General features: G+C 40.6%; 2 protein-coding genes across 2 annotated transcripts; one reads left to right on the top strand and one right to left on the bottom strand.

Moving 5' to 3' along the window:
• Positions 1 to 111: 111 nt before the first annotated feature.
• On the top strand, positions 112 to 24,909 carry sema4e (semaphorin 4e). Its single transcript, XM_054763813.1, has 17 exons — positions 112 to 500; positions 589 to 626; positions 2,815 to 2,920; positions 4,987 to 5,286; positions 7,131 to 7,276; positions 8,796 to 8,858; positions 9,951 to 10,049; positions 10,147 to 10,246; positions 10,331 to 10,441; positions 10,522 to 10,673; positions 12,538 to 12,716; positions 12,796 to 12,952; positions 13,036 to 13,258; positions 15,543 to 15,658; positions 15,829 to 15,986; positions 16,061 to 16,113; positions 18,693 to 24,909. Exons 4-17 carry the CDS (start codon positions 5,178 to 5,180, stop codon positions 19,352 to 19,354), a joined length of 2,328 nt encoding a protein of 775 aa, XP_054619788.1. The 5' UTR covers positions 112 to 500; positions 589 to 626; positions 2,815 to 2,920; positions 4,987 to 5,177; the 3' UTR covers positions 19,355 to 24,909.
• cactin lies at positions 20,348 to 27,847 on the bottom strand. Its single transcript, XM_054763800.1, has 10 exons — positions 27,434 to 27,847; positions 26,683 to 27,208; positions 26,494 to 26,589; positions 26,150 to 26,295; positions 25,906 to 26,068; positions 23,764 to 23,878; positions 23,448 to 23,640; positions 22,866 to 22,985; positions 21,051 to 21,421; positions 20,348 to 20,928 (listed from the first exon to the last, which is right to left on the bottom strand). The coding sequence occupies exons 1-10, from the start codon at positions 27,778 to 27,780 to the stop codon at positions 20,438 to 20,440; spliced, it is 2,568 nt and encodes an 855-aa protein (XP_054619775.1). The 5' UTR covers positions 27,781 to 27,847; the 3' UTR covers positions 20,348 to 20,437.

The following is a 27,847-nucleotide window of genomic DNA, read 5'->3' as shown; positions in this document are numbered from 1 at the left end:
CACAGTACAGATACACTCCCACAGTCCTAACGTTTGTCTGTCACGCCTGTTTGGGCATGTTTTGTCAAGAAGGTGGGGCAGAGCCAAACCATAAACCTCCCCCAATGCTCTCTCAGCTGTCCTCTACACACACACACACACACAGACACGCGCACGCCCAATAATAGTGCACGGTGTGTGAGAGTGTGTGAGTGGATTGAAGGAGCCCAGAGTCCACCACCTTGCACCGCCTTAATGCTCCTTTGACAAGAAGAAAGAAGACGGTGGAGCTCTTCGGCTATTCAAGCGTTTTTTTCTACGCTGGGTGTAATGGACTCTTTGCACAAGGACGAATACCAGCTGATTACTGAGGGGATTGTAAAGAGAAGATTTTTTCAGAAGTAGTTTTTCTACGTTGTGTTTTGACAGGAAATAGCAACGCCTTGCATCGCCTTGCGCGCGCTATCTTGGTATTGTTACATTTCCTGTACTTTTTTCCGCGTTGTGTGCCAATTCGCACCGTAAGTACCGGAATATGTTTAGTAATGGTGATTTTGGAGTGTGAAACAAAGTCTTAAACAGGTGCTGGGGACTATTTTTATTTTCCAGTGGAAGCGGATGGTGGTGTTGGGCGTGTCGAGGCGCAGGTAAGTGATTAAGTTAATGGCGACTGCTCACATGCTTGGATTAATGCGCCTCCTTGTGTATTTCTGTATGTGGGTCAATCTGTCAAACACTAAACTAGCCAAGTACAAACACTATTGGCCTTATTGACGTAAGTAACTTGGCATTTGTTCTTTAAACTTCACCCCTTAAAGAACTGCACTGCGTATAGATGGAGCCACGAAATACATTAAACATCACAGTATATCAATCTCAATGTAGAGCCAAAACATTCATTGAAGATCATCAGGCTGGTGAGTACATCACAGTATATCATAGCAATCACCAAATGCAGCGCAAACATGCCCCCACGAGGCTGTGAGCAGTATAGGGACTGACATAACAAAGGGATGCTAAATACGTTGTTTGTCATTAGCAGTGGACAGGAACAAATGACTCCTATTACTTTGCTACATTTTAAGTCTTACCCGCGACCCTAATGAGGATGAAGCGGTATAGAAAATGGATGGATTTTATGTCTTACCCATTACTGAGTAGAACAAATATAAATAGAGTAGAAACAGTCGTGAATGATGGGCAGCACAACAACCGGTAAATTCTGCAAGGACCATGCACTTTAATTCATACAAATAAATTAAAGAGCATCTGGTTTGAGAATTGTACTTAAAAGTAACTAAGTCACTCAATATTTTTATAAAAATCAGTTACTTTTTTACTTGCACTTGATGTGACAAAAAATGTCAGAAAAATTAACTGTACTTTTACTTGAATAGTACTCTGGCCGCTTATCCTCACTAGGGTCGAGGGTATGCTAGAGCCTAACCCAGCTGACTTCAAGCAAGAGGCAGGTTACACCCTGGACTGGTCACCAGTCAATCGTGGACAATTTAGAGTTGCCAATTAACCTAACATTGGTTGTTTTTGGAATGTGGGAGGTACACAGAGAAAACCGACGCACGGGGAAAACATGCAAACTCCATGAGATGCCCAGGCGGAGATTCTTCCTGATCTCCTGACTGTGTGACCAACATGCTAACCACTAAGCCACCGTGCGGCCCATTCCTGAACCATTCTAAAATAAAAGATTTGACCATCCACACATTTGGCTTCCTTAGCTGATTTTGAGTCCATAATAGGGCTATCAAACACCGTTAAATAAGCAGATGAATAATATGGATTTAAATGTCAGCATTTACTGTACACAAATAATGGCAACAGTGTAAATCCATTCCTCTTAGCATTAATTCAACGCACCATATTTTTCATGCACATTTGTATTAGTGGTAAATAAATGGCTCTCGTGAATATTTGAATTGCACTATTGTATTATAAGTGCTTGCCTTGCAGCATTCACACGTTTGATGCACATGAGCATGAGTGTGAATGCTTGTCTCAGCATTGACATACAGGATATTATCAATGCATGTTAATGCCTACCTCATCAGCATTCACATCAATGTTGTTGATGCACAATAGTATTACTATGAATGCTTAGCCCTTTTAGTGTTTACTTCTACTTTTGATGCACATTTGTATTAATCCAATGAGGTTCATTTGGTCTATCATTAATACATTCTAAAAAGTTCTTTTTTCAGACCAGAGTTAGCTAGTTTTTCATACCTGACAGTTTTGACTGCTCACTGTCACTGAAACTGCCAATAATATTATACACTGCTAGTTTTTTGTAGATAAACACACTTAAATAAAGTCACTCTCCATTTTTGTGATTTTTTTTTTTTCATGATATGAGTGCATGGGTAGGACTATATTCATAATAATTGAAAAGCACCAAAAGTATAAATTAATATTCAGACTAAAATCACAGCGATTGCAAGCCGACAAACGTGAAGCTCAAGTATCAAGGATTCCAACATCCGGCTGGAATGAAAGATGCGTAGGAGGAATACTTACCTATTTATTAGTGTTCATGTAAAACATTTATCAAAATTTCCATCCATCCATCGACTTTGTATGCCGCTTATCCTCATTAGGGTCGCGGGTATGCTGGAGCCTATCCCAGCTGACTTCGGGCGAGAGGCGGGGTACACCCTGGACTGCTTGCCAGCCAATCGCAGGGCACACATAGACAAACAAACATTCACATTCATTCATACCTATGGGCAATTTAGAGTCTTTATCAAAATTTGAGAGATCATTGCTGGAGATCATTTTGTAGGGCTCTGGCAGTGCTCATCCTGTTCCTCCTTGCAGAAAGGAGCAGATACCGATCCTGCTGAGGGTTGAAGGACCTTCTACAGCCCTGTCCAGCTCTCCTGGAGTAACTACCTGTCTCCTGGAATCTTCTGCATGCGTCCAGGTACTGCAGTGATGCCCTGGTCCAGATCTGGGAGGAGATCCCCCAGGACACCATCCGTAGTCTTATTAGGAGCATGCCCCGACGTTGTCAGGCATGCGTACAAGCACGTGGGGGCCACACAAACTACTGAGAATCATTTTGAGTTGCTACAATGACATTTTAGCCAAATGGACCAGTGTGCTGCATCATTTTTTCACTTTCATTTTTGGGGTGTCTTTGATTTCCCCCCTCTATAGGGTGATCATTTTCATTTCTATCAAATGATGTGGCATCATTTTGTTACTAATACATCACCCACTTATTATCAGGAAAGATATTCATTTTTCCCTTAGTTTAGGTCTGATGTGTTTTCGAAGTGTTCCTCTAATTTTTTTGAGCAGTATAGTTGCATCCAGACGGGAAGGGATAACTGAGTGAAAATGATGTAGTACACAAGGCACACCTATGTGTGGCGTTGTGAACAGATATGCGGACGGAAATCTGTGACACACCAAACAATAGAAGAAGAGAGAACGGATGCACATAGGTTCGTCATCTTCAGCTTTTCAAGGCCCGTGGAATTACATGTGTGTCATTTTGGGGGTATAAGACAAGAAAATACTGGGGAATGTCAACTGCAGTGAGTCATGACACTCGAAATATGTTGGCTTGTCGTCAAAGCTCACTTCTGGTCACGTGATGGCGACGTATTTGCTCGTCCATATGGAAACGGCAAGCCGGCGTTTTCCCACTCTGAAAGCCGTTTTCAAAAAATACTGTTTCTGGTCACCCAGAACGCCGTTCTCGTGTGGATGAGAGGCTGAAAAGGTAAAATACGTTTTCACCTGAAAAGGTTTCGGTGCAGACGGCTCCTAAGACTCGTGCAGTTGTGTGTTTCTATAAATGTGTTCTCTCAGGGAGCTGAGTGGCGGGTGGACAGGAAGTGATGTCTGAGTTGAGCTTTAGCTTGGCGTGGGTTACTGCAGCAACAGTAGCATGTGTTTTTATTAGGGACGTTTGTGCTTTTATGATCATACAAACCTGCAATGAAAGCCTCTTGTCCCGGCGATCATGTCTGGCGTTTGTGTCTCATCGAACATTACAGTAACAGTATTGACACCTAGTTACCAGTGTAGAATACTACATATGATTTGCGGCGTCTTTGAATGTGTTTTCTGAATGCCCTATTTATGTTACTTATTTGACTCAATTTATCCTTTTTTATGCTTGAAAATGCTTAATTTAGGCAAAACTAAAATGTCAAATTTGCTTCAATATGGATATTTTTGACGAATAATAGGCTGTATTCAGCCACAAAACATAGATTTTTGAAAAACCGCAATAGAGTGAAGCCACGAAATTTGAACCACAAACTGGTGACAGACGACTATGTAATTTGTCGCACTATATTAGTGCAATTTTTTATGCAGCATTTACACAATAATCACAGCGTTATGGGGGCATTTTCAGTGGAGGACGAGGTGGTGTGCCTTTTGTGCGCGTGCACTTTGGTGCTGAGTAACGCTGGCTTTGGCCTTGGGGTGAAAAATGCAAACCATCTTATCAGGACTACATTCTCCGACATGCTACAGCACATCAGCACACCTCTCAGGACAGATGCCAGTGCACACACCCACTCAGCAGGTTGTAGTGATCACACTAGAAATAACATGGCTGATTACTGTACTCAGATAGGTGAACAAGAATGGAACTTGGGCTTGTACGCTCAAGCGGAAGGAAAGCCACAGTATGTGAAACCAGGGTTGCAAAAGTGCTGTTGCAAACTCTCCCCTCACGTGTCTGCCAAGCCTTGGCTGGGTTATTGTGAATCTCTTCTTGTGTGTTGGTGCTGCAGGAGAGCTGAAGTTGACGTCCCTGCACCCTGCTGAATGCCTTTCATGGGCCTGCATTAACATCACTATGGCAGTGACAGAATTACTGCCGCTCTGACTTTAGCTCACTGCCGCCTTTCTCTTTGGTTCTGTGTCCTCTTTTTTCATCTCCTTTGTTTACGTGTTGTGTTATAGATAATTTTCTAGCTCCTTTGTGAATACATTTTGATGCTCATACATCTTTGTCTTTTTCAGCCCTCCTGTGGTCTGTCTTTTTGGTCTGTGCCATCCATCGCACCATGGACCGCCTGCTGAGCCGGGCCACTAAAGGGGCCCTTCAGTCAGTACAGACGTCATTGAGCCACAGATGACACTAGTTGCCTTTACCACCGTATGACTATAGTTCAGAAACTATACAATACAGTCGCCCTCACACAAAAGAAGCCATGCATCCATTATTCTGTGTCAGCATTTTTTGGCTCCTACCACTGGCCTTGGTACTGGATGATGACTCACCACTGGACTGTGTCCCCCGCAGATCTGTGCCCTATCACAGTGAGTGTTGTTGCCGTGTGAAACACTTGCTTACAAAATACATTCACAACTCCAAAATTGAGCCGATGCTGGTTGACTTCCAAGTTACGATAGACAACCCCGAATATTGGAGCAGTTTTTAGAAAAATGTTTAAGCCAAAAAGAATCATGTTAATATGAATGAAATAACAGAGTACCATTCGAAAAGGATATACACATATGCGTATGCATACAGTACTAGGGTTGTGAACGATAAACTGATGCGACCAGATATCCGGTTTGACAAGCGAGAGATACGGTTGCACCAGTAGGTGCCTCATGGATCGATAAGAATCAGCCATAAATAGTTAGATTAATTGATTGTAGAAACATGCACCGGTATCGCAAGACTAGCAACCAGCTGACAGCTTGTCTCTAAACACAAGCGCTTGGGCTGCTGGCGAAAGCGTTGTTGTCCATTCATTGTAGTTTATTGTGACTGAAGACAAGAATGGATGTAAATAGTAACAATGCGTACAATGTAGAGATGTAATTGATCATATATTACGTATTGTGGAAAACTAAGACAGGAACAACATCAAATTAAAAGCACTCAATGAATATAGAGCCACCATCCACCAGTGCGAGCCTGGAGTTTGCAGAGAGAAGATTACACGTCGCTGTTTGCTAGCATGAATTAACTTGAGGTTGTGCGCAAATCTACCAAACAAACCTTTATGCATTCCCACATAGTGTCAGCATTTGGGAAGAAATATGAGGTGAAAGAAAAAGGGGAAAAATATAGTATAGTCTGTGTAGCGTGGGATAAAGTTAGATGGTGCGTTCAAGGACCGTCGAACAATGTGGGACATGTTGCTACTGTCAACAAAACTCAGATTTCTAATAGTATATTATTATACTATTTTTAAATAAAATAATATCCCATATTTCTAAACTTTGTAACCATTTACATAAACTTTTATGTAGTTATTTCCACTTTTTTTCTGTGTTTTCTGTGTTTTTTTTAATCATTATTTAATCATTATGCCTGAAGGTTTGGGACCCCTGCCTTCCAGCATGCTTGGGGATATGTGCTCTTTTGCACATTTGAAAGTATTGTAAGAGTGGCATTTTTATAGAAACGGCTTCTTTATTTTACAATGTAAGATTTATTTATTTATTTATTTATATATATATATATATATATATATATATATATATATATATATATATATATATGGTATGTAAGATTTATATATATATATATATATATATATATATATATATATATATATATATATATATATATATATATATAAAATAAGCATAACATACTTTCCAAGACTCAACAAGAGACAGTACTTGGTACATTCAAAGGCTGTGTCCTAATTAAACATTCTTAGTCTTCTTCTATGACACCGGGTTTCAAATAGCACTACAGCGACTATTACTAGACGACACCACACTGCGTAATCTAATCCCTTTCAGAATAAAAGTGCAGGATTAACAACCATGACCATCTGAAAATGGTTCTATGACTAACATTTGGGTCGTGGCCCACCAGTTGAGAATTGCTGGCTTATATATTATATATTGTAGTCAGCCAGATACTTTCCTATGTCGCAATAAGTTCTTGTTCCAGTTCTATGGTTATCATCACACTTTACCATCGCTGGTACAAAGTAACAAAAAAGCCCAGAAGAGCTAGTTAAACACATTTGTGTAGTTAATCTTTTTTGAAATTTGTTGATGCCTTGTGTGACATCACACTTGATGACTTGAGTTTTGAGGCATATTTTTCCAGAAAATATTGACGATAGATTGATTTCGGTTGCACTGTAAATGTGTCTGAGTTCATCCACTCTAACAGTCTGTGTTTCTAAAAGGTGATAACGCTCACCTCTTTCATGAGGAGGGGATGTCGAACTATACCACCATGTTGCTGCGAGAGGACTTGGGCCTGCTGCTGCTGGGTGCCAAGGAGGCAGTGTACGCTCTTGACCTCAACGACATAACCAAGAAACGAGCTTCTGTAAGAACAATACACGCATTGAAGACCTCCCGCGCCTTGCAGAAACACTCGTAGATTGTTTGCAAACCCTGCCCCATAAATTCCAATCACTGACTTTATGGCACATTGGCATTCAAGCCTGAAAAGAAAGAAAAGGCCTTTTTATGAATACAGGTGGGCAACATTAGCCTTTGAGATAAGGTTCTAGTAGTTACCTTTACCTGGTCAATGGAACAACAATAGATATTTTGTCCTGCACACTTGATATTCAAGTATCTTGATGGAGAACATGGGGGAAAAACAGCTACCAAGTCCAAATTATTCACATGATATAATGTCCACATTTTGCGTTAAAGTGAATTTTTAAGCCAATTAATGTGTATCTTCTGAATGCAAATAATACAAGGAAGTACCAAAAGACTGGAAGAAGTTGTGTTACATATTTGGCATTTTAATGTCCATTTCGTTAACGAAATTACCATAATCTTTGGCAACATTGTAAAGGACCATTGGTAATTTATAGAAAAAAGAAGAGTAGGGTTTCACAGCTTGTGTCCCATGGTCATGATGTACTTTTATGAAGTCAAACCAAGGTTGTTGTTTTTTTTAATCTTTTTAAACATAAACATAAATAATACACATAATTACATGTGCAAAGTGCATTTCGAAGCACATTATTAACAAAATGAGGAGGAAAGTGACAGCTACATAAAAATAATAAAGTCAAATTAAGTCTAAAAATTGCACTAAATCAATAAATAAATCAGATATTTCACTTATATATCAAGGAGGAATATGCCCACCCATCCATTTTCAATACAGCCTGTCCTCGTTAGGGTCACGGGTAAGCTGAAGCCTCTACCAGCTGATTTCAACTCTCAATCTCCAGAGTGTGCTGTTAACATGCGAACCGCTAGGCCACCGTGTGGCCCCCAAATATTTTTTATTCTAAAAGCTAAACAACAAAATCAAACAGCGGTATAATAAATATTTTAATGTCATTTTTGACTAGCTGTTCGTGACCCACTTGTGGGGTTTAGTTAAGTTACTTAAGTCAAATTTATTTGCGGCAATTCACTACAGAAGTGTTATCTCAAGGTACAGTACTTTACACATGGAGATCTTCAACCACGCTCCTTATACATGAAAGAAAACCAACTGAACAAGCACAAACCTGAACAGAACCAGACTCTGTAATAATAATAATGTATTAACACAACTTAGTGTGTATCTCTTTCTTGTGTCATTTCCAACTAAAAGACACTCATTCACTAAAAAAAAGGTTAACATTTGGCCAGAATATGTATAATTTGAGGATTTAACTGTATCTCAAATTGAATAATTTTAGTGATGTGCTGCCATATTTTGCTACACAACTTAGATACTTTACTTGCATTCTTTTACCTTCATTTATGGAACAGCCTTTATAAACAGTAGTCCACAATGGTCACTGCTGACATAGAAAGCTTATATTACCTTCCGCGCATAAAACTCATTTTCAATAGAGTGATACTAAGAATGTTTTTACATATTGCTTAAGGTGAAATGGGAGGTGACACAACAGCAAGAGGATGACTGTCACAATAAAGGAAAGGAGCCTGAGGTGAGTAAATGTGCCGTAAATTGGTTTATAAGCCGCACCCACTAAATGTAGAGGAAAAAACAGATTTGTTCATATATAGGCTGCACCGGTGTATAAGCCGCACGTGTCCGCGTCATAAAATTACATATTCTGGCGCACACAAGTCCGTGAGCACCAGACAGCTCTTTATTTGACAGCAGCCATGAAAAAAAACCACTGGAAATTGCAAGCGGTCATTACTCAATATAACAGTCTGACTCACGGTGTCATCTTGCAAACAACATTAAAATCAGTAACTAGACCTGTCACGATAATCGATAAATTGATTCATCGAATGATTAAAAACAAACAGGTCAATAATTATGACGCCCTCAATAAATTGACGTGCATGTATGCGACAGTGTGGCTTGCTACATTGCAAAAGAAATGCCACCATTCAATACGGTTATATGGAATAAATTTTAATCAACATACATACAGGCAACTTCTGTGTCAAGCTAATGTGGCTCACACAGGTACCCTATACTTCAGTATCATCTAGCCGGGAGCATAGAGCCTTGAGGGATGCTAATTCCATTGCAGCGTCCCAATGAATGCATTGCTCAAATGCAATGCCTTATGGGAAAATTTTAAAATGTTGGGGTTTTTTTCATTTTAAACTCGTATTGGTACATGTTTGCATATTTCTGATATATACTTTTGGAGTGTTAAGTTGCTGTGTGATGAATTTAGTTTTTTCAGTAAGGTGACACCAGTCAGACTGTTATGTTGTTATACTGTTTTATATACTGAATGACCTCCTGCGATTTCCAATGTGTCGACAAGCTCATTGTGAGTGCACTGATAGCTTGTGATTGGCTCTTGCCAAAGAAAGAGCTACTGTTTCCGTTTCTTCACTGGTTCACGGTACAGTATTTAAACAATTAGTAGTACTTCTGAAGTAAAGGAAATGTCATGACAGAATTTAGCCGTAGATTAGCCGCACCACTGTATAAACCACAAGGTTCAAAGTTTAAGGAAAAAGTAGTGGTTTATTCACCGGAATTTACGGTAGTATTTAGTATTGAAAATCTCTACAACCTGACACATTTGTTTTTACTTCTTTCAAAACAGACACAGTGTAAGAACTACATCAGGATTTTGCACAAGCTGGATGATAACAGGATGTATGTGTGTGGAACCAATGCGTTTAATCCAGAGTGTGATTACATGGTGAGACCCAATCACTCTTCCATTCTCAAGGGATTAATGAGGTATGTCTAAATGACTACGACAAGTATTTAATGAAGTTATGTGGTTATATATGGAGTCCTATGCTAATGGGAAGCTGACTCTGGAGAAGAAGGGAGAGGATGGGAAAGGGAAGTGTCCATTTGATCCTATCCAAAGATACGCCTCCATCATGGTTGGTGAGTGGACATTGTAGAGGAGGGAGAGACAAGGGCATTAAGCATGACAACATGTTTTTTTAATTAATGTGTCTGTTTTGGCAGATGATAACTTGTACTCTGCCACTTCAATGAACTTCCTGGGCTCTGAACCTGTCCTGATGCGAAGCTCTCCTTCCTCCATTCGCACTGAGTTCAAAAGCTCCTGGCTCAATGGTGACGTGAGGATCATTTGGGCCTCTTGGATGCATTTGACAAGAAAATTCAAGTTTTTCCTCATCTCCTGTTCATTGCAGAGCCCAACTTTGTTTCCATGGCTCAGATGCCAGAGAGCGACCAAAGCGACGAAGGAGATGATGACAAGGTCTACCTGTTCTTCAGCGAGTCGGCCGTCGAGTGCGACTGCTACAATAAACTGGTGGTTTCCCGCGTAGCCCGTGTCTGCAAGGTGAAATTTAAAAAATGAAGCCATATGAGACATTTTATGGAAAAGGGACTTTTTAATCATTTTTGAATTAATTTTTTTTTAATTGCTCGTATATACACACACACACACACAGGTGTTCCTCTGTTGTGTTAGTGTAAGTCGAGATTTGGTGTCGGATGTTATATTTAAATTATACCTAAATTAACTCCTAGGTTACTAACACTGTACACAGAACACAGGAAGAACATTCTCTAATATGTACCTTTTGGTATTGGCCTGAGGCGTTGTGAGCAAGCGTGTGGTGAAGCTAGTTGCTAGCCGGCTAATAGCTACCTGGTGTGGTGTGGCGAGGTCTCACTACGCCAGTAACAAAGTTCTTGGTAACAGTGTGAATAATAATAACAATGTTGCTGCAAATTGGTTAATATGAAGGTCACATTATGTAAATGGAGCGTCGTTGGCAGTTTTTGGAGTTTTTTTCAGAAGGCTTTCTTGGCAGAATAGTTGTGTCCAATTACGTGCATTCTTAGCTGCCTCGTTTTAGCACAGAAAAGGGAAAGATATGTATGTTCATGTCTCACATAAGGATTGTGGATGATGGGCAAAATTCCCCCTAAAAATGAAGTTTTCCTTTAATGATGGTCGTGATCGTTGAATGTTTAATACCAAGATAATATAGGTGCCGCTTATCCTCGCTCATAGCTACGATGTTCATATTCACTTCCATGGTGATTTTTTTTGGTGACATTTCCACCGGAAGAGCCGACCTTATGGGAGACACTCATCCATTCCAGTGATCCGGTGTTTACAGACCAAAATTAAGTTTTTCATTCATTCATTTCATTTATGAGGGCGCATATGTAACCACGAAACACCACAACTCTCAACGCTGTAACTCAAGACCCACCTGTATTTGGGTCTCTGGACAGCCCCCCCCCCTGTTTAGAGAGGGTTTAAGTGTGCTGTAGTTCCTGATCCTCTGGGTGTTTTCACAGAAGCACACGATAGAGGAAGTATTTTTATTTCTTTAAAAAAAATGTAATTTTTTAAACTAAAACTGCATGCTGTGTCTCCTTTAACCACAGTTCTTGTTGCCTCATTACACTTCCTCAACTAGTTCAGCTGCTTGGTTGCGCAACCTGAGTCTCTCCACTTTTCCACGACTTGCTGGAGTGCAGGGTTCCCACGGTGAAAATGATTGAAATAGGCATACATTTTGTGATGAAAAGCTTTAAGAAATTTCAAAATTCTAACGATTTTTACAACACACAGTGGAACCTTAAAGGTTGAATGCCCTTCAGGCCGTGTAAATCTCAATTTTGACCAACGTTTTCTGTTGCACAAAGCTTCTACATACAGCAAACATGAAATAGTGCCTGTGCTTTTTCTTTGGATTTTTGTAGATTTTTTGCAACACTTGGTTCAAAAAAGAGAAAGTGAAGTTAAGGTCTAATTGCTTAACTTTCTTTTACACATTTTAAGAATGTTAAAAAGCCAGATGCATGAAGGGCATATGCGAGTGTTAAATTGTTTAACATCTTAATATTAACAATGGTTAGCTTATTTCAAGATTCAAGAGTTTTATTGTCATATGCATAGTAAAACAGGCAGTTATACTATGCAATGACATTCTTATTCTGTTCATTCTCCCAAGAAAAGAAAGAAAACACAAGAAAATGTCTCATGATAAGCATTCATCTCAAAATTTGATGCCTTCTTTATTTCTTTCATTCAAAACAACAATGTGGGGAAAAGCTCACAAATTTCAAGATAAAACCGTTTCATTTCATAAGAAAGCATCATTATGCAACAGAGTTTGTTTGTAGCAGAATACATTAAATGTGATTGAATTGTGTGTTACTATGAGCTGCCTCCGTTTTTACAGGGAGATGTTGGTGGTGAGAGGACGTTGCAAAAAAAGTGGACATCCTTCCTGAAGGCCAGACTGGAATGTCCTGTCTTGGGCTCGCAGCTACCGTACATTATCCAGGACACATACCGCTGGTGTGACCCCGATCAGCACTGGAAGAGTTGTTTTTTCTACGCCATCTTTACACCACAGGCGTATGTTGCTTGTTTTCAGCATTTGTTGACACACCTCAGGGCTTGGCTTATAATGTCTTTGTGTGTTTTTGTTCTACAGTGACACATCCGACCTGTCTGCTGTGTGCGCTTACCGTGTGTCTGACATTAGCCGGGTGTTTGCCGAGGGCAAGTATAAGATGCCGGTTACCGTGGAGACGTCCTATGTTAAGTGGGTGATGTATAGCGGAGATGTCCCCGTCCCTCGGCCCGGTGCTGTGAGTATGCCCTCTAATTTGAAGAAAAGCCTTATGAAGCCTATTTTACACAAGTGTTTTGCTCCGTTCTGCCCTTGCATCAGTGTATCGACAAGGTGGCTCGTGAAGCAGGCATTACTCAGTCTCTGGACCTCCCAGACCGAACCCTTCAGTTCGTCAAAGATAGGCCCCTCATGGACCAGGCCATCCAGCCTATAGGGAAGAAACCGCTGCTGGTGCGGAGGGGAGCCACCTTTACGTGCATTGTTGTCAACCACGTGCAGGCCGCAGATGGCCACAAGTACCATGTGATGTTCATTGGCACAGGTAAGTGTCTTTGTGTCTGCAGAGTCTGTTCCTGCATGAAGTTATATTCACTCGGCTGTGTTTTTTTTTTTTTTTTTTTTTTTTTTTAGTGACTAAACTAAATTCATGACAAAAAACGCATGTAACTGCTCTAACACTGTATGTGCATGTATGTTTGATTTTACTATATGTAGGCTACTGTATAGGACATGTTCTCCGTACCTGCAGGGATCTTTCCAAGGATCTTCTATTCTATATATGTTTTGTAATGGTGAAATGGAAATCGCATGGTTGTAATTGTAATATTATTAGGTATAGTGATGCTAAAATGGAAAAAAAGGACGCAAAAACCTGACAGGAATATCATGGTTTTATTGAGTGGCCGTGATATGAACTGTAATCGCATCCTGTAAAATGATTTGCAGTGGAATCCCTTATCGATGTGCTGTTTGCAAAACACGCACACAACTTCCGCTACACAGATAATATTGACAGAGAACAGCAACTTTGGAATTCTAATAAAAAATGCCTTTTGTGTCCGACAACATCACGCGCATTAGTTAGCACGGCTTCAGGGTTTCAGCTACATGCAATTGATGGTGGCACACCACCACTACAAAATAAAAGCCACCACACCTTAAAAATGATTTTTTTTAAACTTGAAAACAATGTTCAGTAATGTATGAATGGATATACTGTATATGCTATATAGATACATATATACTGTAGCTTATTATTTCTGCACATATTGACCACAATTAGTTTGAAAACAATTGAAAATGTCATAAAAATGTTTCACTGAGCTTTATTTTGGTAAACATGCACCGGAATCGCCTGTCTGCCGTGTTGGCACTTGCGCATGTGTGACCAGATAAAAGTATGCATCTTGTGTTGATGTTGACTTTGTTCCTTATCGTAAGAATGAAAAATAGTCCATAAAATGTGTGTGATCGCTCACGTTTCAGTCTCATTCGACTTTGCGGTATCTTTGTTTACACATTTTGCCTGGCTGGTGGCAGCTAACTAGCTCATTTTTGCCCCACGGGCAAGCTACAAGTGGCTATCAGGTTCATGCTAACTTACTTTTTGAAAGTGGCACTTAACAATCTTGCTCTCTTCTTATCATTATAATACTTACGGCTTGTCTTCAAAGCGCTACAGCTAAAAAGCAAGATGCTAGGCTATAGCAATGGGGCCAAATTACTCCACGTGACTAAAACTAATTGTGTATTGATATCTAAAAAAGAATGTGGTGTCCAAATCATCACAATTGTTATCACTGACCTTTTTTGGTGAGTGCAAGGTTTTATTTGCCACTATTTTTCATTAACTAAACATTGTACAGTTATCTTTTTATTTATTTGATTTTTATGATGCAGCGGTGATTGAACACTGCAAAAAATAAGTATGTTTTGAGTCACATCAACTTTACATTTTTACTCCCTTGCCAGGTTTTAAGTCAGCAGGTTCGGAGAATGTGTCATATGTTTATGCTCGAAATATTACGACTTCATTTCTGTAAAATTCCACATTGTTTCCATTAATATTATGACTTTTTTTTTCTTCATGAAAGTGAAATATTACAACAGTATTTTTGTAGTATTACAATTTTATTCTCATAAATGATTTTTTTTTTATAATACAAATGTATTCTCAAAAAGTTTTGCCTTATAATGCTATGCCTTCATTCTTGTAAAATTAAATATATTTTCCCCCATTATACTACGACCTTATTATGTTGTATTGATTGAGGAAAAGGCTTCTTGAGACGTCATCTGTACTTCTGTGAAGAAGGTGTCGGACGTTTCGCTCCTCATCCGAAGAGCTTCGTCAGCGAACTAATAAGTGCTGGTAACTTAGGCCTTAAATACAGTAAGAGTGGGCGGAATTGGTGTGCCAACACCCTCCTACTATTGGTTCCTTACACTAAGCCTGGGCGGAGTAGTGGTATAATCCTATCCTGCTGTTAACAATTCCTCGATGGACAACTCCTGTACGACTGAGAGCCTACACAGACGCGTTGTATTGATTGTATTTATAAAAGTGTATTAAAAAAAAAATCTTTAAATATTGCTATTCTAATTATTTTTTTGGGTTAAAATTTCGACATTATTTCCATATGCCTTTTTAGTTGTATAGTTGACAAGTTTATCCTCAAAATATTAAACTTTATTCTCGTAATTACATGATTCTCATAATCAGAACATTTCTGACTTTGTGATCATTGTGTTTTTGAATATTTTGAATATTGTTGAATATTCTTTTCTCGCCTGTCAGTAACATCTTTTTCCATGCATTTATGCAGAGGATGGCAGCCTACTGAAAGCAGCAAATTATGATGGAGAGATGTTCATCATCGAGCAAGTTCAACTTTTCCAATCCCCCCAGTCTATTAAGATACTGAGGTTTTCTAATGTCACGGTAATACTCAGCTCCGTCATTCAGAGTTTGTGTATGATATGCCGTGTAATGTGGAGCCTCGTCACAATCACAATGTTCATGCGCGCGTACTGTTCTAAATCATCAATCTTGCACCTTGTGTGTGACAGTTTAAGTGCCTTAATTCCAATGCTTATGTCCAATGCTTACAGGATCAGCTTTATGCAGGCTCAGACTACGGCGTAGTACAGGTGCCTGTAGCCACCTGTGGGAGATCCTTGTCCTGTATGGACTGCGTTCTAGCCCGAGACCCATACTGTGGATGGGACAAGGTCGCCGGGAGTTGCGTTGCCCTTTCCAGTACACAAAGGTAGTCTTTTGTTCCTCAAGTGAAGAGCATAGTGGCTATTGTACAAAGTGAATGATGATTGTGGTCTCGTTCAGAGAACTAATCCAGAGTGTGAGGGATGGAGACGCCTCTCTCTGCCCAAAAGCTGGTGAGTTGGTGCACAATGTAACAAAAGAGAACACTACTGTATATGCACACAAATATTTGGCAACAACAGGTTAAGATGTAAGAATATGTGTGTTCTAGTTCATCCCAGATTGATAAGCTTGTGGCCGGGCCTCTCAAGTTCTTCCACATCAAACACATCCAACCATGACTTTATGGACCTTGTACACTGGGCCACAAAAGTGTTAAAACTATTCCCAAAATGCCTTAAAATTGTCTCTAAAGTTGAACACAATCCATTCTGTCATACTAGTTGACTTTGTTGCTCAAAATAAAAAAAACAAATGTTTCCATAGAAAGTGAATTAATTTGTTTTAAACTAAGAAACCTCTAGCTGTACTATCAAAACATTTTAACACCCTTAAGTGTCATACACGTATACAGTAATAATTATATGTATAATTAAGCTAAATGAAACAAGTGAAAATAGCCATTCGAGACGCAGATCAGGAAGGTGTTTGCAGAGCAATACTGGCACCAAGTGTTGTTTTGAAGGTATTGTTGAAATTAATGAAGTCTTGTGATTAGGGGTGCCGCCGATCAGTATCGGCAGATTTCCGTGAAAATGCATGGTATCGGCATATGCCGATACTTGCTTTTTAACGCCGATCAGCTCTGCCCCCCCAATGCAGCAGCCAGCCAATAGCGGCCGTCTCCCGCCCACTTTCTCTTCACAAAGCCAAAACAAGCTCGTTCACTAATTTATTTCATGAATTACGTTACGTTTTGTAGTGTAATTAACGCACGCGCACCAGAGCAAGCACGCCTCTCTGTTATGATGGCAGACGGATCGGTTATCATGAGCACATCTGAGCACATAGCACAGTGAAGCACAGTTTATAGCGTCCCCACACAGTCACACAGAGTCTGACACTCTTTTCTAACTTCATTCTGACCTGAACACACACAGCAGTACAATTGCAACACCATAGAATGTATGTATCTCCAACTCACACACGTCTCTAGTCCGTTCATCCTGGGAACGACAATTCCTCATTGTCATTACAAGAGCGCGAGATGCATTCAGGGACACTCCAAACATCACAAAACAAGCTTTATAATGTGTGTGTGTGTGTGTGTGTGTGTGCAAATAAACAGGAAGATAAGGTAAGACATGAAGCGGATATTATTATCACCCACTTCATAATTCTTACGTTGGATGTACAATTTGCTACATTTAATTATGCTGGAAAATACACTGAAAACAAGTATATTAACATTAAATTACGTGATGTCTTTGAACGCAACCCCTCATTGCTCATAAAAGACATGGTTTAAAGTGTGATTCAAATGTTCTGCTACTATTAAAGAGGCTACTCTTAGACAAATAGATTTTTGGACTTGCGTGGTATCTTTCAGCTTGACTGACATATTCAGTTCATTTGGAGCTGTTAATACATACATACATACATACATACATACATACAGGTGTATATCCTGTCCTTTCATTTATCTTTCTGTTCATTAAATACAGTAAAAAAAAAAAAGGGCATATTTCAGGCATAGTTGATAAAGGTGATTAATCATAATTAATTTAAAAACTGATTAATCTCATTAAAATTTGCAATCATTTGACAGCCCTAGTAAATAATAACAATTACACATTAACACACATGTGCGCACATTTATGCACGTATATATACATGAAGACATGCACACATACACATCAACAGAGATACCAGTACACGCATACATACACACACTCACAGTACATGCGTACTTCCCCACACAACTCACTGATTTATCCATGGTGTTATCATGTTGCCGGTTGTTGTTTTCATGTTGTCATTCTGTCCACTATTATGGTTAATATTTTCATTACTACTGTTACCACTAATAACTATGACTGTTTCAATACAGCATTAGCACTGTGGCGCAGGCTATGGGATTTCTGCAGGGACACAAGAGACGGCTGCCGCTTTAAGCAAGGCAAGCTACTGAGCTAACTAGTTAGCCTCCAATTTATTTGTTCTAAACTTAAGAAAGGGTTTGAAACTGAGTGGGGAAGAAGGACAAAGTAAGAAGCCAAAAACTTACCACTTCTACATGGATGACTCCATGAAGTGCAAGTCAAGGTAATGTAATGTAAGGTAATGTGTCATCAATGTAACACTACTGACAGCTAGTGACCAGTGTAGAATGCTACATATGACATGTCTTTCAACATTTTTATCGTTTATTATTATTTTATTATGGTTTATTATTAATTTTTGAAAACCCGCGATAGAGTGAAGGAGTGATGTTCGAACCGCGAAGTGGCGAGGGTCAGCTGTACTGCGCATACTGTGGAGACACTGTGTATTTGTAGTTCTACTTCCACGGTTATCATATATTTTTCCCTTACCACCTCTGGTACACATTAAAAAAAAGGCAAAGAAAAAGCAGAACTTTTGTTGTCGCGTTAAACCTTGCATGACGTCATGCATAATGATGGTTTGACTGACTTTTTAAGCATATTTTTCGAGAAAATCTAAATGGAAATCAAAGCTCACATCAGCCCATATATTACAGAGATTTTTGTGGTTGGATATGATTGTAAGGAGACCTCCATTTTGCTTCCAGCCCCCGTGCCAATTGTGAATCAGTCAATCTTGCCCGGCGGGAACGTGAAGCTTCTCTGTCCTTCACCGTCCAACCTGGCAACAACCAGCTGGGAACGAGACGGTCGCCATGTGACTTCTTCGCTTCGTCATCAGCTCCTCCAAGACGGACTTCTCATCCTCAACGCCTCAGACTCTGACGTGGGCCGCTACCGCTGTCTTTCCGTGGAGCACTCCAAAGTGGACAAGTACACTACCCGCGTCGCTGAGTATCAGCTCGATGTGAAACGTGCTGCCACATCAGTTCCTCAGAGTCAGAGAAGAGGACCCTCTGTGGTGGGACTGCAGGCTGCCGTCGGGCTTCTGGTTGTTTCTCTCCTGGCCCTTTTGGCGTGGAACTTTTACAACGGCCATCTACCTCTGCCCTGGAACTGCAACGAGAAGAAGAAAGGACAATCTAATGGGTCACATGGCCAGGGAGGACACACATCCACTGGTAGCCATCAAGTTGCACTGATGTCCGGCCTGACGGAGGGCAAACCGCTGGTGTCTGGAAGCGGGCAGAGCAGGAGTAACAATAACCACACCGATAGAGAGGTCGGCTTCAGTTCTGGAGAGGACGATGACGCCACCAGGGTCACTCTTCCCTCTTTGCAGTTTATTGACGATGAGTCTGAAATTTAAATGCATTTACAAACAAGCTGTGGGAACATCCCCATGTGACTTACAAAGTATATACAGAAGTGTATGTAAGACGAAGCTAGATGTACTGTACGTTCATACATTTTTAATGGAAGACTGTTAACTCCTCAATCAGAAATCCCATGTGGACATCTTGCAAAGACGACAGTACAGTATCTCAGGAGAGCGAGTACACCCTCTCACATTTCAACGATTGAAAAAATATCTTTTCAAGGGACATAGCCATAGTAATTAAACTTGGATATACTTTAGTCAGTGTAGTGTAAGGGGTGCCAGTAGCGGCAGCTGTGCAAGTGTGTGTTAGTTAACCTCACCTTATTCAGTTGATAGCTCGATGCCTACCGCCATTGGCTCTCTGGTCAAGCCCGGGTGAAACTGAACCAGACAAGTTACACTTGTATGGCAGTGTAGACTTACTGACCACTGAAAATGGCTCAAAACAGCCATTTTTGTCTAAATAGCTGAGGGGTGTACTCACTCACTTTTGTGATGTACTGTATAAAAATAAAGGTGTACTAACATGGGTTTATACATTGAGGCATCTCCATGTTAACTGCTAATAGATATTTAGTTTTGTTACAGGGATTTTTAAAAAAATTATTAGCTGGCTCGTCTAGTTCAACGGTTTCTCATTATAGCCTCAAGGGTTTTCAACAAGATGTGACTTGCCAAGAATGTGAAGAACAGATGTGGATGTATTTCTCAAGTCACACAAAATCTTGTTTTGAAATTTCTTCACTTGGTCACTCCCAACCTGATTCTGTCAAACATTTGGTTTTTATGAAATGTGTTCGGGACATTCCTTGCAGCTCAGTAAAAAAAAAAAAAAGATCTATGCTTTTTCATTTGACGAGCATGCTGGTGTATTAAGATTAAATGCATCGTCTCAGACATGCTACCGTTTAGTTAGCACGGTGTGCCAAACACACAAAACAAGTGCAATTGTTAAAAAGAAGGAAAAGTCTTTAATGTACATTTTCTTTTTTTTTTAAGAACACATTGCATTATGAAACACTTACAGCTCCTATTGAGTGGACCCATCCCCAACAGAGATTTGGAATGACTTCATCTTCTGTAGCGGTACCTCTTGAAGTGGAACCACAGCTGAAAGATGCCGTTAGCAAACTGACAGCGGAAACCATGCCGGTGTGAGTACTCCCACTCTCTGTTTACTATCTTAAAAGCAATGTCCTCGTATGGCGGTCCTGCATGGAACCTAAGAATCCCAAAATCTTTGTTATCAGGACTGGGTTCGAGAAAGTACTGAGGGGTGGAGCGCTTGTCTATCAGGTCAGGGTAGAAAATATTAAACTTGTAGCCCTGCACGATCTTGGGCGGAGGGTTGTCAAAGTCATAATGGGTCTGGTTGTATTTGTTCCACTCAAAACCAGTGTGGACCCTGTTGAAGAAACGGGGTTTCCTGGGTCGGTATTTGTCTGCCCACAGGTACATCTTGCCCGTGACGGGAATCTCCACGCTGAACTGGGCCTCATCGTTGCCCATTCCTTCTTTGGCCCGACGCACAAAAACATCCTCGGCGCTCTCGCTGGCGTCCCCTGATGAAAAATGATCAACGATTTACAGCGATTCACACGATGAATTTTGTGCACAATTTGTATAAATGCTGACTGCGTAATGCTAATTTGTCTTGTGATTTGGAGAGGACAGGATGGGGTACCTGTAACCTGCAGCTGTCTGCGGGCTAGCTGCAGCCTGTGTGTGTCCTCCTCAGGGGTGATGGTGTGCGTGTCTAGTGGCAGGTCAGAGGTCGTGAGCAGTGTCGGACTATAGCGACCCGAATCATACTCCGCCTGGCTCTGCTGGATCAGATCCTCCTCGGTCAGCACAGCCTCCGCCTCCTCGGCCTTCTCGTCATCTTTCTTATCCTCGGTTTCTTCTCCATCCTTGTCTCTGCGTTCCGCTGTGGATGTGGATGTGGATGGGCCATCATCCTCTCCTTTGTTGATATTTTGCATGGACGTGGAAGAGCATGATTGGCCAGGCTCTTCTGATGACGACTCTCCTGATCGGCCTGCTGCTCTGTTGCCACTATTACAAAAATAGTTCATAGTTAATTTCCACAAATGTCATTGTACTGTATAGTACAGTACGGGCTTCTCAGTGTCGCGCTCAAAAAATATACAATGGTTGTAGGCCCCCTCCTCTCCTAAAAAAAAGTTTTCTGGAAGCCCTTTTTTTTTTAATGCTCAACTCAGACTCTTGACTTTCAGTCATGGAAGTAAAAATGTATTAATTTTTCCACTGCTCTGCCCCTCGTGTCTTCTGACACCTCCCAGGAAAGGCCAACCTCACACTTTCAAAAGCTCCGATATTTAGGAACCTCTAAAGTCAAATGCCCCAAAGGTTGTACAATCTGACCGAAATTTACTGTGTGTGGGGAAAAAAAACTTCTTAAGTCACACACTGTGAGAGGTCAGCATAGTGCATCGTGTGAAATCACACTTAAGCAAGCACAGGATCAATCCATTTTCTTCTTTTTTTGGTGTTTTTAAGACACTAAAAGACCAAGTTTGAAAAGGGAAGCGTTCACAAAAGTTCACATTTCCTCTCATTTTCACTGAATTACTGATAAATACCTAAATACATGGCAACTATCTTCTCTAACTACCCCGTTTCTGTCCCTAGCTTCTGGAAGGCATCTTTGGCGGCATCAAATACATCTTAAAATGAAATCACATCATGTTATGATTGTTGTGCACAATTATTTATTACTCATCCAAGATTTACTGTAGACCAGAAACCACCAGCCTGTCATCACACCTAACAGCGTAATCATTTTCATTAACATCATATGTTGTGTTCAAGCATAGTTTAATTTAAAACAGGGGTTCCCAGAGGCAGTGACCCGGTGCTGGTTCGTGGAGAACTTTCGGAAGCGATGATACAAAAAATAAAAATTTGAAAAAAGACACTATTACTCACGTATAACACACGCACACACTTTAGTTATGTTTGTTGTCAGCAAACAATAACATTTTGGCAAAGGTTGGCAACAAACGTTGGCTATCACTGAATCTATAGGCTATCATAACCAAAAAATGACTCCAAATTGTCTGTCTCTTCACTGAGACTGCATTGAGGTGAGTGAAACCCTTGAACGCTCATCATTTCATTCAGGCCGACAATTATGACAAATATAGACATTCATTTGCTCAGTCCATTCTGTTAAACCACTATTGGTAACACATGCTAGCCGGTGATGTTCTTATATTTTTTGGTTAAAACAAGCATCGTTTGCAGTCAAAGAGGGGCAGCACCTGTACGTTAAGACTGCTTTTCTGTCTTAATATTGACAGTGGCTAACTTATATTCCACCTGTATGATCGTTTCGGATGTTAAAATACTACTTGACTGCTGTTTGAGTCTGCATCAGAATGTTTATACTGTTGTCTTAAAATATGGACAATTGGAAGTCTACCTACCTCCCGAAATGTACTGAACCTCAGAGGTTCACTATTTTAGAGTGACTTACATGTCATCGCTCATTGGCTCCTCCTTAATGATGGGGAACAAAGGTTCGCTGTCGACGCCTTGTTCCTGCTTCAGCTTGAACAGCTTCTGACGCAGCACGTCCTGGTGTCGCTCTCTCAGCCTGTCACACAAAACATTTTTAAGTACACATCCACCACTATTCCAGGTGTTTACAGTAAATGCTCCACTTAACGCCTCTATTCAATTAACCGCCGTCTCCTATAGTCGCCGGGTGTCTGGTCTAAAGAAACAAATAACCACCATGTGTGCATGTGGCTGTAGGCAACCACCTGCTATATTTATGTATCAATGCCACAAGATGGATGGAGCTGCATTTGAAGTATCTTGGGTGGTCGGCTTTATTTACCTCTACATGCGCTTTAAAATGGTGGTTGCACTACTCAGCTGCTGGTGTACATGTTACCCTAGCCGTACTGTTGTTTACAAGAACTCGGCGGCATTAATGCTAGGTTGCTGAGTTTTCAAATGGAAATAACAGCCTCTCTCCAATTATCATCTGCATCCAACTAACACCCCGTCATCTTTGCGGTTTACGTGAATAAAACATACTATCTCATCATACCTTGCTCTCGCCATGTAGACTCGCACCTGCTGCAACAGACTCTCCCAGTAACCGATGTCAAGGTTGGATCCTCCGGCCCGAATCTTGGTCTCTATATTGAGATGTAGCGCCTGCAGCTGGCTGTACGTCTTTCCTTTGAACACGGTCTGGACGTCGCTGCTCACCGCTGTGTTGATGCCGTCGCGGCGGTCACCTGAAGATAATTTAAACAGACTCTATTGAGCTTCCGGTTCCACTGCCACGCTTAGGTTGTTATAAGGCTCCGTTTGTCCATGTAGAGGTAAAATAGTGGATAAAAAAGGAGAAAATAATGTACCTGGTCCTTTTCCGGTGGCCTCAAGTTTCCTCAGCTTGCTTATCTCATCCTCGGTGATGGTGGTCATGTCTCTCCAGAAGTCCACATTCTTGCCTTGTTCTAACTCCATATAAACCTGATAGAAGGACACTGCGTTAATACATCTCAACATTAAAACTCAACATTACTATCATCATCATCATCATTATTAAGGCCAACACAGCTTGTGCACTGAATCTTATTAGTGTTTTACAGTTTTATTTGCATATGTTGACCCAATATTTTGACTTGATAATGTAAACAAAATTAGAAATTCATGGTTACAGAGGACCACAATGTATCCCACCAAGCATCCTTCAATGCCATGACAATATGACAATAAAACTCTTGACTCTTCAAGAGTGTAGTATGCTATAACCTATTTGTAGCATAAGAGACTATAAGTGACAGTCATCTATTGTCAGCTGTAATAAAACTGACGCTGTATCTATGAGAAAGAAAATACTCCATTTAACGTTGCACCTTTTAGTGGTTTATCAATAAGACAGAAAACTAAAACTAAAATCTTGCTGGTGGTCAAATGACTAGGGTGGTTCTGTTACCAATGCAATACAATCATCTCTTGTGTATCAGACCCAACCGTGAAAAGTGAATTTCTGTGAAGTGGGATTCCTTATTTAAGAATGGAATGGAATAGTTTCGTAGTTAGCACATATAAAACTTGTTAACGACCTTATTTATGCGGCTTTTAACATTACTTGAGCCCACTAGACAGGAAATGCAATCACCTTTACACTCCTATTACCCAATATAGTAGATATAATCATCACTCATGCTTGCATGTGTTGCAATAAATGCGTTCCGGGCATGTGGGCAGGAAGTGACATCAGGGGTTCTCAGTTGAGTTTTAGCTGTATTACGGCCGCAACGGTAGCCCATAATAATCACAATGATTATTATTATGACAATGACTATTGTATGTTGTTATTATTGTGCCTGCTGTGAGATCATTCATTTTTTATTTTAAACTTGTATTAGTACTTGTATTGTATATTTCTTAGCTACCTTTTGAGTGTTAAGTTACTGTGTGATGATTTTAGCGTTCTTAGTAGGATGACACCATGAGTCAGACTGCTATATTGAGTAATGACCTCTGTTGACCTCTATTTCTGTTGTGAGTTTTCTCATAGCTCGTGATCGGGTCCTGTCAAATAAAGAGCTGCCTGGTCCTCGTGGACGCCATAATATGTCTTTGTATGACACGGACATGTGCAGTTTATAGTCCGGTGCGGCTTACATACAGTATACGCACAAATCTGTTTTTCTCTATAAATTTAGTGGGTGTGGCTTAAACACCGGAAATTACGGTATATAGTCAATACATAATGACAAGGCGTGTCGTAATGTGGAAATCAAAACGATCGTGTTGTGAATGTGATGTCGCCTATTGTCTTTAAGGCAGGGAATTTTTTTATATGATTTTTTTTTATTTCACAAAAATAAGTTTTTCCAGTGTCTTGGCATTCAAACCAAGTAAAATCAAAAGCAAATCAATACTTTATATTGAAATAAAGTATTAAATCAATTTAATATCAACTACTTGTGAGAAAGTAGTTAAATGTTTGTATACTTTATTGATGAGATGTTTTCTTTACGTAGGACAACTCAGTAAAATACGACATTTAATCTGCAGAAAATAAACCAAATATTTTCAACTAAGGGTCACTGAAATGCAGATGAATTCTGTTAGCTCAAGAGGAGATGAACTGTTTCAGAGGAACAGGATGAAATAAGGAATTAAAGGAAATAAAACCAAATAGCTTATTTGCCAATATAAGATCAAAATGGATCTCAGGGCGGAAATCTTTCTTTTCTTTTAGTTGCAGTGTCACACTGGATTAAATAGAATAATTGTGCTTCAAAAGATTTGTTCTTATTGCAGAGACGTTGCACCCCGATGACAGAAGTCAGACTCGCTTCCTTAGACAAGTAAACACAGTTTGGCGCCTCAGTGACTGGCGAAACAGCAACTGTATCGGTCAGGGGACTTTTTCTTAAAGCGATACGCACACCACCACGACACATGCGCCGATGAGTCGATATTCCCGGAGGTACATCTGGAACACGAACACACTCATTCGAAACTCTGCCGTAAGCACGCACCTTAATGTCCTCTAATAGGTCATCCATGTCTGTGACTGTCAGCCCATTGAGGAAGGTGTACGGTTCATGCATTTCAACAGCAAGATCATCATCTTCTGCACTGATGTACTTTGCCAAAAGGTCGATAGGCTTTGCACGGCCATCACGGATTCTAATCTTAGACCTGGACAAACACACACGCACGCATTATCAATTGACTTTTGTCAAAATAGTACACTTTCCTTCTGTGTTGACAGTCACATACCGCAGTTTGGCTTGATGCAGATGGAAGTTGTCTTCCTGTTCGGCCCACGTCTTGAAATGCTCCGCTTCTTTTTCTCTCTGCAGCATCTCCAGCTCCGTCTCCCTCATTGCCTTCTCTCGCTCACGCTCCAGTCGCAGCTGTTTTACCTACAGTGCAGACGCACACAGTGGTTACAATAGTAGAATGTTTGTGTTGACTTATAGCTTGCAAATTTAACTAAATATACTGTTAATATACTCTTAAAATATAGTTCCTATAATAGAAAAATAATTACAGTTTTCTCACGATGTAATACATCTGCTCACTGGTTTAACGCGCGGATACTTATATATCATTGCTCATACCTTCTGGAGCTCTCTGCGATTCTCCTCCTGTATGCGTTTGTTCCTGTCCTTGAGCTCTTTCTCTCCAAGGTGGCCAATACCTTTCTTATCCAGAGCCTGACGAAAGTAGGAACACGATTGACTATATTTTACTATATTTGTATTATATTACATACCAATATTTTGAAACTAATCGAGTGTTGAACTTACCTTTTGCCACTTAAATGTGCCCAATAAGTTATTATCACCAAAAGGATTGTCTGCATTAGTGTATCCCATGTACTCTTCACTCCAGCCCATCTTCTCCCTCCTCTTCTTCTCCTTCGCCTCTTTCTTTGCCAACCTTCTGGCCCTCTTCTCTTCTGGTGTTTCTAGGGCCTTCATCATCTCCTTTTGTTTTTTCTTGTCTTCCTTCTCTTTGACCGTTCGGCTCCCCTGATCGGAGCCTGAGCTGTCAGAGGAGTCTGCTGAACTGGATTGACGTCTGCTTCTGTCTTTCTCACTCCTCCCTCGCTCTCGTTCTTGACTCTTCCTTTTTCTACCTCTCTCTGAATTTTTTTCTCTGTCTCTGTCTCTGCCTCGGCTGAGGCTTCTCTGTCTTCCTCTCTCTCTTTCACTGCTTCCATCCCGAGAGTCTGAAGAAGACGACTTCCCCTTCCTTCTGTCTTGAGATGTTCCTCTTCGGACCTGCATGTCGCTTTTTCTCCCTCTCTCTTTATGATGATCTGAATCCGAACTGGAGAAAACATTGAATTACCTTTACAGTTAGGTTTATTTATTATTTCATTTTATTTTACTTATTGTTTCATATAACATTATCTGTAGACAACTGACAACCTATCGATACGTTCATGAATGTAGGAATTCAAAACAATGAGGGGGTAGCCGATATGCTTATTAGCAGAAATGCCTAGTCGACAACAGGAGATGATATTAACTACTAGGACACTGATATCGTTACCTTGATGACGCGGTCTTTGAATTGCTCCTGACACGGTGTAATCTTCGTCCACTTTCGCTCTCCGAGCTACTTTTGGAACTTGAACGGCCCCGATGTTGAGGCCGCCGTTTGTCTGGAGAGCTGCTGCCGGAGTCACGGCTATCGGCTCGTCCGCGGCCCCGAGCGGATCGTTTTGTGTCTGATAGTTGGCAATGCGCTCTTCCCTCTGGGGATCGCGACCTGTTTATTCTGGATTTATTTCGTCGGTCCCGAGTCCGACTTCTGGACAAGGAACGAGACCTTCGTCTTGATTTCGAACCCATGACGAACTTGTGGTTACTCGGGGTCCTGGGACGACTATGTCGCATGAATAGGATGTACCAAATGTTTTTTTCCACTCTGTCTGTTCTAGCTAAAGCAGATATAGCACCGTTT

Source organism: Dunckerocampus dactyliophorus, chromosome 2, assembly GCF_027744805.1.
Source record: "Dunckerocampus dactyliophorus isolate RoL2022-P2 chromosome 2, RoL_Ddac_1.1, whole genome shotgun sequence".
NCBI classification, from domain to species: Eukaryota; Metazoa; Chordata; class Actinopteri; order Syngnathiformes; family Syngnathidae; genus Dunckerocampus; species Dunckerocampus dactyliophorus.
This window is presented reverse-complemented; position numbering and strand designations above follow the sequence as displayed.

Bases quoted from the DNA above. Each gene is read 5' to 3' on its own strand.
- sema4e (XM_054763813.1), top strand. From the start codon at position 5,178: ATGCATCCATTATTCTGTGTCAGCATTTTTTGGCTCCTACCACTGGCC. The intron at 12,953-13,035 runs GTGAGTATGCCC...CCCTTGCATCAG, and splicing joins CCGTCCCTCGGCCCGGTGCT to TGTATCGACAAGGTGGCTCG. The intron at 16,114-18,692 runs GTGAGTTGGTGC...TTTTGCTTCCAG, and splicing joins CTCTCTCTGCCCAAAAGCTG to CCCCCGTGCCAATTGTGAAT.
- cactin (XM_054763800.1), bottom strand. From the start codon at position 27,780: ATGCGACATAGTCGTCCCAGGACCCCGAGTAACCACAAGTTCGTCATG. The intron at 27,209-27,433 runs GTAACGATATCA...TGTTTTCTCCAG, and splicing joins TCAAAGACCGCGTCATCAAG to TTCGGATTCAGATCATCATA. The intron at 26,296-26,493 runs GTATGAGCAATG...TCTGCACTGTAG, and splicing joins ATCGCAGAGAGCTCCAGAAG to GTAAAACAGCTGCGACTGGA.